Raw genomic sequence first — 13,269 nt, 5'->3', positions numbered from 1 at the left:
TTCTCCCCCACTTATTCCTTCGACGTCCTCGTTGAAGCCTTTGTCGCCATTGCAACTCCTCGCCTTTACTGAGTCTTCAATCTTCTGCTCCAGCTACAATGCGCCTCTTGGCTCCTAGCTGCTCTCCGCTGCTATTTTTGAGTAGTCGAACCTTTGATCTGCCATGCTGCTTCAACTCACCATTGACTCTGACTCTGGTGTGGGGTTGGCTGAGTTGTGTTGATCCTTGTTGATTCCTGCGGATCCCCCAGATGAAGGAAAAGACCATCCTTATTGCGCCAGTCTCTCAAATTCCTCATGCTGCTTGAACTGGGTGGATGCTTGTTGGAGCTTTAACGAGCATCGTCTCGCAAACTTCTGAAGTTTTGGGTCCTTCCTCCACAAAATTTGCTCATTGACTCTTCTTTCACTTAGTTATCACATCCAAGTAGGTTCGCATCACTTCCGCTTTCGATTGGCATTTCGTTGGGAAATGAAGCGGACAATCTACTCTCAATAGCACTTATCACCGTTGGTGAGAATTTGACAACTATTGTCTTCCATTATCTTCGAAGGGTCTTTGAACTTGTGCAGAGCTCCTCTGCTGGATAGATAAGAGAATTGGGGTACTCGGTTTCGCCCATTCTCTTAAGAGTTGAGAAGGCAAAGGTTACTTGACTTCGCCCGCCTCCTCGAGGTTGTACTCCATGCATCGAGCTGGTTACTGGCCTTCGCCTGCTCTTTGCTCACACTTCTGAAGCACTTGAAGTGTTTGCACTCCTTGCATTGAGTTAGCTACTGTGATTCACCTTCTCAATGCCATTGAACTTTTGGAATGCCGAAAGTTTTCACCCCAACTTGGAGTAGTTCTCTCATAGGTTTGGTCGCTTTTGGGATTGTACCGTCTTCTCCATCAACCCTGCCGCCTACTCCACTGAGTAGCAAAGGTACAGCACCGCGTACTGCCTGCTTCGTTCCTTGGTTATGCATTCTTGCATGACCCGAAGTCCTTCACTTTCGGCTATCTTGATGAGAAGCACATTGACACCGGTCTTACGAAGTTCCTCGGCCTCTGCCCTTCAGCCTTGTCTCGGTACTTGGAGATTGCCTCTGCATGCTCCACCTCCTCGGCCCCTTTCACGACCAAGAGCTCTCCCTCCATGAGAGCAAGGGATCAATGACTTTCACGGAAGTCCCGCCTCTGCGGTACCATGGCGCTGCCATGCCCATGGCACTACTATCCGTCGCCTCGCATATGTATCCCTTTTCTTCACGATCAGTAGATATGCCTCTGTGGCCCTCCTCCGAGTTCACCTCCATTCTAACTGATGCTTGATTTTGGGTAGCTAAGTCCCTCTGGACTCGTCGTTGCTTCCTCGCCCCTTTCGACCCCCTGCTTCAACACCTCTGTGTTCTCCAAGCAGTCTGTTTGGTCGATGGAAAGACAGACTGCAACTCCCATGCATGGCCTCTGCCATCACGTTGTAGAGTTTGCACCGATTCTGTTCTCCTTAGCTTCCTTGGTAACAACGTTCGCTTACTCGGCCTTGTCCTCTGACTTGCCGGGCTCCCTTAAGCGAATATGAGCTCTGGAGCAGTCCAACTCTCCAGTTGCTTTGATCATACCTTTGCATGATCAAGTCCCTCCCATGGAACTCACTGGTACTTGCATTCGAACTTTTCCCTTGGTGGAACACAACCCCCATATGCGGATGACCAAGGTTTTCATCCGATGCAAAATTCGATGCACACACGGAAGACCCGCCTCTGCGGTACCATGGCCTTCACTTCTTGAATCCATAGCCCTTCTTGCCGTCGTGTTGTTCACCGAAGTGGAGCTTCCAGTAGCTCCCGATCATACCTCCATATGATCTAGTCCCTCACGGGCTTCAGTCGTGTGTATCGCATTGCCACGAACTGTTCCACCACGATCCGCTGCACCATGCCGCCTCCTGGTGACATCTCCATTGCATTCTGATCCTTGTGGAATAAACTCGAATTGTGAACCCTCCATGTGTGGCCTCTGTCAATACATCGTAGGGTCTCTTCCACCTTCGATTTTGTTCGCTCCTTTGGCAATCGACCTTCATCCACCCACTCTTGGGTCACACCTAGATGAAGCACCGCTCTAGGACAGTCCGTCGCCTAGTAACTCCCGAAGTCCACCGACTTCACTATAATTTGTACACCATTGTCTGGATCCTGGGCCTCTGCCCCTACCAGCACAATCTCCGCTGCGCACTGCTTCCTTCATGCCAACTTGAATGGCAACACTGTGGCATATTCTTCAAGAGTACCCGCCTCTGCGTCCTCTTGTCCCATGCTAAGGCCTTCTGAACCCAACTTCACATTCGTAAATTGAGTCGCCTTAGTTCCTCCATCAAATGCTCCTCCGAGATAAGGTGCATGTGCCTAGAAGCTCCCTTCATCTTTGGCACCATGCAAGATGAGTCCTCTCTGATAGAATGAATGACCCATGGAACAACATGATCCTACTCTTGCCTCTACAAGAGTTCATGTCCTTGACCTCTGTCTAAGGAAAGCACTGCGCCTCTGCTCCATGTTCCAACTTCTATGATGGCTCCCTTCATGCGGCTTGGGTACTTCGCCAAGTTACACCCAAGTTGCTCCGCTCCTCGTTTTTCCATTGAGTCGATGGTGGCCCTCGCGCCCACCATTCCACGGGTCAGCCCTCCCTTGAGTCCGATCTCCATATCGACTCCAAGTGTGCCTTCATTTGAGTTGCTTTGGGTCGCTCCCCCACTTGATCTCGCAATGCATCCACCAATGCATTCTCCCGAGCGAGATCATGCGACGACTCCTCGCCGCTTGCTCGGTCCATTGAGCTTCGTGGAGTTGTTGTTTGTTGAGGTACTCCTCCTCAGCATGTGCAGTCCGTCGCACGTGATTCTCCCTCTAGAGAGCCGGGACTTATCCCTCCTGGATAACTGTCCCATTGGAGCAACATCTCTCTTCGTTTCGGAGACCACCATCCCCTTGGACTACTCCGATCTGCTGACCAAACTGTGCATTGTTCTGCCACCTGCAAACGCACTTGCTAGATTGCGACTCCACGTCAATACAGCCCCCGCTGCACCACTCAAGGCTTAGCAACATGCTGAACTCATTGCACACTTCAGCATCCTACGAACGTATCCTTCACATGCCGAAGAGAAAGTTTCAATGCTCCATGGCGCCGAGTTTCGGTCGCCTTGGGATGGCCGCGAACATTCCATTGTCCGCATACAAGCCCATATATGTGTACCGAATTCTTCGAGTTAGCAATTCCTCTCACCTCTGTGAGCTTTGCACAACTCTTTCGACCGCTGAGCAACTCATTCCACCTTGCATGGTCTCATCCTTTGCCAAGCGCCTCGCTTGCCTTGAGCACCATCAAGTATAGTTGTCAACGTTGAGCCGTAGCTCAAACTCAGCCATCCCAACCTTTGTGCGCTCCAAATTCTTCCAAGCTTGCCTGTTCTCGTGGTGCCTCTTGTGCGAAGGGTTGGTCATTCCTCTGAATGCCAATGTCAGATGCTCACTCCTCCGAGCGACTCCTTTTCCCTACATCTCCATGCCCGTTTTCCCCCAAACGGTCGCGCGTGTGCTGACTGCCCTCAACGCAGCCCCGCTAGGTCCCCCACGTTTGCATGCTAAGTGTTTCTATGAGTGCTTGTCCCGCTCTGATACCATCTGTCACGGACTTAGCTGATTTTGCCTAAGTCGTGCGGCACCCTTACGTGTCCGTCCGCAAAGGTCAGCCTCCCCGAAGTCTCCCATGTCCCTTAGGACCCACGAAAGAGAGAGAACGAGTTAGAGGAAACGCCTCAATCGGGATCCACAAGCAAACATCTCCGAAAAACACTTCATAGACAATGCAAATTACAAACAGACTTTACAAGCTCTGAATAATTACACAATAAAGGGTAAAATGATCCATTATAGACCGAAAATCTCTCACACGTGTCCACATGACACAACCTTTATATTACAAGCCTAAAGAAGCCATCAACCCAACTAAAATAGGACTATTAAGCCTTCGACCACCCCTCTACATGTTGTACAAAACATGAACATGCCAAAAGACACGGACATACAAGCCTTCGACCGCCCCTCTACATGTTGTACAAAACATGAACATGTCAAAAGACACGGACATACATAAGCATTACATCAAACATCTTGTTTAGAAGTTTGTCCGTGACACAACGGTACTATCATTTCCCGCCAGCGACATTGTCTACCATCATCAAATAAAATATTAAAATTATTTTTTATTTTTTATTTATGTTTCAGTTGATAAATATTTTATCTAAATGTTTTATTTTTATAACCATAGAGATGCTAACATTCCAAAAGGAGAGGGAGAGAGAGAGAGAGAGTCGTAAGGTTGGAGAACAATGCATCAAATCAAACACATAAACCACGATGACTTGGGCTAATATTTCGGCCCTCGTCATTGTTAGCCATACCAAGTTGCAAGAAAGAACGATTTTTGTAAATAAAATAAATGAATATGAATTAATCAATGTTCACAAGTCGGTCTCTCTTCCGGGTCAAACTACCCTTTATCTACCACAGGTCAAAAAGGCTTGGGCTTTACCTCCATCATTCCCTTCTGCTAATGCCCACTAATTAGGAAGTCGTTCATCACGTATCACAACCCCAATGGCACCGACGGCACGCATGCATAAATAAAGACCAATTGTACCATGTTTTCCTGGATGAAAAGCCCTAGTGAACCTAAATACCCATGTGTTGCCCTGCACATAGCATCCTTCTAACTCTGAAGAAATGCATCCAACTTATTGGATTTGATCTGCTGCGGAGGCCGGAAATCTTCTAGCTGTAGATTGGAGCTACCCAGAATGTCATTCAAAGCGGAGTCCCCTCCTTTTGACTTTACGGTCTCGAGGATGCTACCAAGAACCTCTGCTGCAAGTCCAACCTCTCTCGCACGACCTGGTTCCTCGCCTCCTTCAAGTATCAGTCTCCCTAAATCTCTCAAAGGCACCACTTTTTCCATAACAATTATGGCAAATAGACGACCAAGAAACTCTGCTGCTCTTGGGGCGTCATTTACAGCATCCTCCAACAAAGAAACAACGGATTCAAACCTGACAACAACCAAGTGGTGATCAGTGAAAATGTTATCGATAATAAGACGATGTACCTAAGTTGGTTTCTCTAGACCATTCGTACCCTTGGAGTAGCTGTGCTCGACTAAGCAAGCAATCTCTGGAATTGCAGAGGTTGATTATAAGCTTCGCCAGAAGATCCCTTTCCATGTCTTTTCTCTCAAAGGAGTCGCTGACCCATAATGATATCATGGTAGGATAAAAACTTGGAGCATTTAATTCCTTGATGCACAATACAACCTCGTTCTCATCCTTGGCGCTGAAGAAAAAGGTAGGTTTTACATTAGTTCCAAGCAAAGACCAAAGAACTTCTGATATAAAAAATAACAGCAACAGTATCTAATGCAATAAAGCAATGACTATGTAGATTAATGGCAGATGAGAGGAGAAAAATGACATGTGAAAAACTTTAATCCAAAGTTGCTCCTTGGTCATCTGAGCTAAATTGGTAGTTCTTACTACCAAGCAACTAAACTCACAAATTGAGATATAAGAGCATCCTTGTCTTGTTTTGACTTTGTTTATTAGAAGAGCAAGAATTGAGAGAACTCTATGCACGAAGCTTTCACCAATACGGGGTTTAAAGAGGGTCGATGTACACAGCATAACCATTACATATAGGGATATTGTTTTTAATTACTCAAACCGTAGTCACCAGATTGTAAAGGAACAACCATATTGTTGTAAGTTTGAATAATAGTCCTCCTCAAACTGGAAAGAAATAGGTAAAAGGTAATATTTCTCTTAAAGGATGTTCAAAATTTTCATTGATCTTCAGTTTGAAAGACAATCCAACCCTTCAACCATTTCATGTTAATACTGAGATGAACAAAGCACAAAGAGGTTAGAGATTCATACAGTGAAAAGATTAATACATGTTCACAACAATAAGCTAAACTATAAATAATAAGATAAACCAAAAGACTAATATGAAAAATATCATCAATAAGGCCGAAGATAATTTGTGTACTCCCATCATGCAAACCCAAACGACAGGAAAGCCTAGTCAATATGAAAAACAGAGACTAGTCCCAATTATCACAACCAAAACTTGCACAGTATACAAAACACATGATAGGGAACAATACCTGTAGTACTCTTTAATTGCTGAAATTGATTTTTCTTGCAGAACTTCTGGAAATGTTCCTGTTTCAGAAACTGCAGTTAGGGTGCTACCTAAAGTGTCATTAGTTCGCCCAGCAGGTAGGGCAGATGTGGCAGATCTCTCAAAAGCAGGACCTAAAACCTTAAAGTCTCTGCTGCTGTAGTTATTACCATGATCTTGATGACTTAGTTGATTGTATGTTGCTCCAGAAATCCTATCAGCCATACCATTAGTACCATTGGGACCCGGTGTCATTCTATGAAGATCCCCAACAACCGGAGAACTTTCAGCAGCTGATACATTAGATATTGATGAATGTCCTCTGATAGACATTCCCCTGGCCAGGCCACCCTGAGGACCAAGAGTAATAGAATCATCATTAGTACCCCTATGTGGAAGGGGAAGTGACATAGTCCTCGATTCAGACTGATGTCTCTCCTCCAACCGCACATCTTGAGCTCCATGGCCACGAACATGAGATGGCAATCCACGGGGCCCACCAACCTGATGGGAACTTGAAGAGGTCGATGAAGATGACCCACGGTGGCTATAATCAACTGCATGACTACGTCTCGGAATATTATTGATGACAGGGCCACGAGCCAATCTACTTGATTGAGCTTGCCTTTCTTGAGCAGCATCCCTGTGAACCTCCTCAATCTTCTTTGGCCCCTCAACTTTCCTTCTTTGCTGCCATTTGTTCTTCCTAAGATCAATTGCATCTTTCAACATAAATCTAACACGTAATGACAGCTTCTGATTTGTTGATAACTTAGTTATCATGTCAAAATATGCATCCATATGTTCCTTTGCCTTTGCATGGTCTATCATCTCGCCAATTGTACTCATCAATTTGCACAGTGCTTCAACATCCTCTTCATCAGGATTCTGACAATTTCCCAGCAACTTCTTGATGCACTCATGCATAATTCTCTCAGTTAACATCTTCTTTTTGTATAATTCCCCGATCAACCGAATATTACCTAACATGCGCCTACGGGCCTGGAGCCTTTTCTCTTCCCTCTCCTCTTCAGACTGTTTGACGTCACCTTCCTCTTCGACCTGGTTTGCTTCAGCTTGTTCTCTCTCCCCTCTTTCAAATTCCTCTTGACATTTGTTCAGGAGCAGTCTTTTGAAAGTTATTTTTTCATTGTTTTCACTGAAATCCGGTAGTGCACCAGCAAGATGAAGACAGAAATTAGCATACATTTCACAAAAGGTAGGCTCCGTCAAGGCTTTGTCAAAGATCTGCGAGATGACACCAGTAAGAGTGACAGCATTGTCGATGTTAACTTCCTTAACCTGGTCAAAGAGCTTGTCAAAATTTTGAGGAGTCAATTTGTTAAGGATGCCTTTTAGTTGTCTTTGTTTTGCCTCTTCCTTATCAGAAACTTTGTGAATTTCATACTTCTTCTCGGCTTTGTGCATTGCATGTAAGGGTATTTGAGGAGAGGCTATTAAGCCTCTTGCCTGCTGCCACCTGTCTGCACCAGCATTACCATGTGGCATGCTTCCTTGAGATTGCACTAGTCCTGATGGAATCCCTCCTCCAAACTGATTGGGCGTTTTCCCACGATGATTTCTCAAAACACCATGACTGGCACCTTGCCCAGGACGAAGACTTACATTTGCAGCTACACGCCCAGAGACAGGGCCAGTGCCAAAAGAGACAGGTGAGCTGGTCCATTTTTCATCATCCAAAGTGCCACCTGTACGACGGTCTATCCGAGAAGCACCTGATGACCGATCTATGATCCTCCCAGGACTTGAGGATGGTGATTTTCCAACTGAAATGCTCATCAACACGTCTGCTATATCGGAAGCAATCTCAAAACCCACAGGAATCTCAGTAAATTGCTGAGAGAGGGTCATTAGAAAATCCCTTGAGTATTTCTTTCGATTAGTAGCTTCAAAACCATTATCATCACATTGCTTCCTTGCTCCCACAGCTAGCTGCCCATGCACTGATGTTTTCAGTTTTGGTGATGATATGTCAGCAGCAACTTCCCAGTCATCCAATTCAGCTTTATTCTGTCCATCTTCCTTACTTCGAGAATTTAGATGTGCAACCTTTGTGTCGGCCGTTGAACCATCTATACTTTCTGACCTACTGAAATCTTCATGCTTTTCCTCTGGGCACTTGTACGCATTATAAAGGTCAGAACTCCCTGCAGCATCTGCTTTAGAAAGCATTTCCTTTCTCTTCTTCTTTTTTCCAGCAGTAACCTTAGGTTTCAAGGTCTCCAGTAAAGGCTTCTCCTTCTGCCCCAAGCTTGTTGCAGATGCCAATTTATCATCAGGTAAATCCAAAGCTTTCGATTCTGGCTTCTGTACCACCTCAGAAAGAGATGTATCATGGACAGCGGCTGTCTCCAAAAGTGCCACACCAGAATCAGTTAAACCAACATCCTCGCTGTATTTCATTTCACATTTGGTTGAAGAAGTATCAAGTTTATCATTCACATCACTGGCAGATGAAAGATTCTTATCAAATGCAGTTTCAGAATCATTTAAGTGCAAAGATGTATCTATAGGCCTTTTTAGTTTATCTAGCGTCATACTTTCCTGCACTTCACGACCGACATCATCATTGGAGCCACTAAGAAGTTTGATGTCCACTTCGTCATACTTGCTAGATTTCACTTCCCAACTTTTTCCTATTCCATCATTTTGTTTTAACATCATAACTTCATCTGTGATCTCAGAAGACTTTGCTAAGGCAGAAGATGGACATGCTTTAGAAATAGTGAAATCTTGTGATGGATCATTTGATGCTTCAGATTTCCCAAGTTCCTCTCTCCTATAATCCAAAATCGTGTTAACCACACTCAAGTTGGCACCCAAACTTTCAGAGTCAGTTCCATCCACCATAAGGCCCAAAGAAGTTGTAGCCTCAGCACGGACATAATCCTTGATAGAAACATCATCAGATGCTGCACCAAATGAGCCAACATAACCAAGTGCAGAATCGTGATGTGCTTCCCTCTCAGATATTGATCCAAATGAGTCAGATGCAGTAGGCATTATCTTACCTTCAACTGGTTCTGATGCTACTACTTCGGGAGAAATACTGTCTTCAGCTTGAGGAGAAGTCCTTATTGGACGAGGCAGATCAAATGCTGAATGAGTCTGAATATTCTCAGTTTTAGTGGATACTTCCTGAGTTCCCACAGAGCCAACCTTAGTAGCTTTTGAGGGAGACAGTCTTGCTCCTTCAGGAGAAGCTGCATCTAGCTGCAAGATTTCAGATATCTGCATGTCAATTAAGAAGCCAAGAGAAAGGAAGAAAACTAAGCTCGCATACCTGATGCTGCTGTTGGCAGTTTCTAACATCCTTTTTACTTGGCTTCCTCTGGTTATCTTTCAAAGAATCAGATATTCGGGCAGGTTCTCTTTTCCTGCAATCATTTCCAGTGAGCACTAATCCAGAATCACCAGCTGCTGTTTCAGAAGCTGATGAAGCTTCAGATAGTGATATCAGTGTTGAGAGAAGAGGAACAGCAGCAGTAGAACTTGAATCTGTGACAGGCAGCTGAACATTATTTAAGGATCCTGAACTTGATTTAGGCTGCTGTGAAGGTCCATCTGGACTGTATTCTGTGTGTCTTTGATTAGGAACAGTATCATCCGCAGAAATCTTTGCTGATTCAGGTGCTTCTGCCATGCTAGAAGGCATGCTAATTACTACAGGAGGCCTCGACAAAGACAGCCCAACTTTCTCACCTTGTAAACTAACAGGTGGCTTCATGGTTACCTGGCCTGTAGTGGGCAAGGAGGAGGAAACTGGAAACACCTCAAACTTAGTCCCTCCAGAAATACTATGCCGAGGTAATGAAAATGCAGGTTTGCCACCAGGAACACTGTTCACCATAGAAGAGCTTGTGAAGGTCAAGTGTTGCCCAGATTGACTAACTGGATAATTATATCTGGGAGCCTGTGAGGTTGTAGGCATCTGCCCCCTTACCAGAGGAACAGTATTGGGGAAAATAAGTTGAGACTGGCTATAAGTAGTCTGCTGTATAGGGGAGTAGTAATTCATCTGATGAGAGGGAGTGTATGTTGGAATAGATTGAGACTGAGGAATTACACTAGAAAGTGGCCTCTGCACGGTGGCCGCACCTTCCTTAACAGAATCTTTTTTTCTTTCAAACCTCAATTCTTCATGAGTCTCTGGATGTGTTATCTTCACTGCAGTCCTATGTGGGCCACCGAATTTACCAGACTGCTGTTGGGGGAATTGTGGAGCAATGGGAGTTCCCAAGTTACCTAACTGTGGGGAAAATTGATGACCAATTGGAGGGGCAAACCGTAAACTTTGCCCCTGGTGCATCACTGCCTGTTGTTGCACAAGATGAGGTCGGATATTAGGAACATAATTCTGCTGTACAACTCGGGTGTTATTCCCCACAGGTAACGTCATTGGCATTTGCAGTGAATTGGCTGCAAGACTTGGTGATTGCATCTGTGGGTTGGGTCCAATAAATTGAGGAGGAAGTTGTGCTTGCTGAGGTCGAAATGGCATGGGCATAGGCACAGACATTCGAGGAATGGGACGAACAGATGATTTTGGTTGTGGTACAACTGGAGCAGAAGGGATTGGGGCATGAACATTCCTCTTTACCTCAGGTAAAGAATGGGACTCCCCACTGCTAGATTGATGAGCACCACTGACATCCTTTCTGTTCTGTTGCTGCTGCTGCTGCTGTTTTGGGGCAGGAGGTGTAGGCAACGCAGGGACAGCCCTGAATGACTCAGTGCAAGCCTGAAAAGTTAAAGGAATTAAAACATCGGTAAGATAATCAAACTCAACACGACTAAGTGTCTCTAATGAAGCTAAAGTGTAATAAATGCAAGTCAACTGTCAATTAGATGGGGAAAAAAGATATGGCAATGAAGTGCATTAAGGGGAGACTGATCCAGTTACACTCAGCTACATGCTAGATAATTTTATGAACAAAAATGATCAAACTGGAAAAATATATGCAGCAGTGTCAAAATATTCACAAACCTGTTCATGTTTCTGCTCATCCAGATTTGGCGGGGATGAGCTGGTCCTAGCAGGAATCTTCAATAATCCATGGGCAATGATCAAGTATGAGTGAGGAAATCACAAGCAACACAAGAAACAACAAAACACAAGAATACAACTTGAGGTAGCCAAAAATCATGTTACCTGCAATCCGTTCATCATGCCAGGATTTATTGAGCCAAACTGAAGAGTAAAAGCGCTGGATGTGTCCCCTGAAGAGAGCATCACGAAATGAGAATAGCATAAAGAAGCCAGCCTTTCTGAAGTTCCTATACGGAACAAACTTAGAGGAAAATGAACACACAATTAATCAAAAGGAACAATGCTGAACCTTTAGATGGTACCGATGGTGCAGCAGAATTTGAAGCTCCAGCAGCAGATTGAGAAGATGGTGCCTTAGGAATGGCTCGGGATGCATTTGTAGGGGTTGGCATATCGACTGGCTTTGCCCTCCCTGAGGCTTGTGCATCTGAAAATCCTATCAGAAGCCAACATCAAAATCACTCTATAATTCCAGTAAAGACAAGGTAAAATATTTATCAGTAAATCATCACTATTACACACGAACCCTAAAAGCTAACTCGAACAGTTTCCAGATCCCGGATGCTACTGCTAGGCCTAGGAATAAATCTTTAGAAACAATAAACTTGAGTTTAAATTGAACAGAATACCATCAGAGGGCGCCGATGAGGGGTCAGCACCATTCTGAACAGCCCGATGGGCGGTGGCAGTGGGAACCACTCGCTTCAGAACTCGCACTCACAGGATTTACCCTAGATTGACTGTCTTGCCCATTACTAGATTTTTTGAAACTACAAAGACCGACATCAAAAGGAATCCCTCACAAACCCTAATCCTTTTTTTTTTAATTACTCGACCCAAAACAAAAGAAAACACGATTCCGTCGGGGAACAGACGGTATCAATCACAAAGACGGATAAAATCAGGCACCTTCGGCTCGTGGATAATGATGGGGAGATTAACGAGGGAGGAACAACAGGAAGAGGAGGGGCGGAACCGCCGCCCGTGTCTACGAATCCCCTTTGCTGGCCCGAGCTACCCGATGAACGAGTTTTCTAAGTTGGCCATCGGTCCTCTCAGCCCTAGATTGATTTACGGACATAAATCCCGACCGCACTTCTTCCTCCAAATCTAAACAAGAACCGCGGCCGGAACAAAAGACGAGATGTCAAAAACCCAACGAATAAAAGACGAGCGATCGATCTCAAAAAACATTCAAATCGCACAGGTTCCGCCCTTCCTACGAACTGCGCGAGCATTCCGATCAAGAAAGGAGAAACAACTAACCCCACTTCCTCCGGAGCGAAGAAAAAACCTGAACAGAGGTGATCGGGGGGATAGTGCAAGGGATCCAATCGCTAACCTGAGAGCTTGGGAGCGAAAATGCCGTGCGATTCAGGGGAGATTAGGGCTTCGAGGGACGCGAACGAAGCGGGAATCGGCAACAGCACAGCACACGATAGAGGAGTTTTTCAAAGGTGGGATTCTTGTAGTGAGGGATCGCAATCCTGTTGCTTATATATACCCGCCGTGGGTGGCGTCTGCGCTATGACGTCTCCAACGGAGTTAGGGGTGACGCTTTAGGCTGTTGGGCCTCAAAGCCCGGCCCAATGGACCATAGTATGTTTCCTAAACGAATAGGTTTTCCTACAATGATACACAATACATCCTCTAAACGGAAGGATGATGCATGCCATGTATGGATCGTTTCATCGATCCGCTGCTGCTTTCCGAGTGACAAATGGAAGAAAGGGCAGCCAAGTAGTTCGATGAGGCTGAGAGCCAATTAAATCTCCACAGCATCTATTATCTAACGGTGCCGTAGGAGGGTATGTTTTCTACTACTAGTCTTATCCACTCATATCCATCCAAAAGTTCTACATGATTCTACTAATAATAATAATAATAATAATTAACTGAAGGCATCCATCCAAATCTACTGGAACTGAGACAAATCATGTAGTTTTCTAACTGTGAACGGATTTGGTCTTGATGAG

General features: G+C 45.1%; 1 protein-coding gene across 7 annotated transcripts; it reads right to left on the bottom strand.

The window, feature by feature from the left end:
• Positions 1 to 4,471: 4,471 nt before the first annotated feature.
• On the bottom strand, positions 4,472 to 12,762 carry LOC135608750 (eukaryotic translation initiation factor 4G-like). Of its 7 annotated transcripts, none has more exons than XM_065101826.1 (9): positions 12,636 to 12,762; positions 11,583 to 11,729; positions 11,396 to 11,463; positions 11,231 to 11,287; positions 9,527 to 10,984; positions 6,393 to 9,456; positions 6,206 to 6,263; positions 5,182 to 5,376; positions 4,472 to 5,096 (listed from the first exon to the last, which is right to left on the bottom strand). In XM_065101826.1, the coding sequence occupies exons 2-9, from the start codon at positions 11,683 to 11,685 to the stop codon at positions 4,760 to 4,762; spliced, it is 5,340 nt and encodes a 1,779-aa protein (XP_064957898.1). In that variant the 5' UTR covers positions 11,686 to 11,729; positions 12,636 to 12,762; the 3' UTR covers positions 4,472 to 4,759. The 7 variants fall into 7 exon arrangements, with proteins under 7 accessions (XP_064957898.1, XP_064957891.1, XP_064957863.1 ...); XM_065101819.1 differs by having other exon boundaries at positions 6,206 to 9,155; positions 9,255 to 9,456; XM_065101791.1 differs by having other exon boundaries at positions 6,206 to 9,456.
• Between the last annotated feature and the right edge of the window lie 507 nt (positions 12,763 to 13,269).

The sequence above is a fragment of the Musa acuminata genome, chromosome BXJ1-2 (assembly GCF_036884655.1).
Source record: "Musa acuminata AAA Group cultivar baxijiao chromosome BXJ1-2, Cavendish_Baxijiao_AAA, whole genome shotgun sequence".
NCBI lineage: Eukaryota > Viridiplantae > Streptophyta > Magnoliopsida > Zingiberales > Musaceae > Musa > Musa acuminata.
Note: the sequence above shows the minus strand (reverse complement) of the source record. Positions and strands in the feature narration are given on the sequence as shown.

Bases quoted from the DNA above. Each gene is read 5' to 3' on its own strand.
- LOC135608750 (XM_065101791.1), bottom strand. From the start codon at position 11,685: ATGCCAACCCCTACAAATGCATCCCGAGCCATTCCTAAGGCACCATCT. The intron at 11,288-11,395 runs GTAACATGATTT...GGATTATTGAAG, and splicing joins GCATGATGAACGGATTGCAG to ATTCCTGCTAGGACCAGCTC. The intron at 9,457-9,526 runs GTATGCGAGCTT...GAAATCTTGCAG, and splicing joins ACTGCCAACAGCAGCATCAG to CTAGATGCAGCTTCTCCTGA.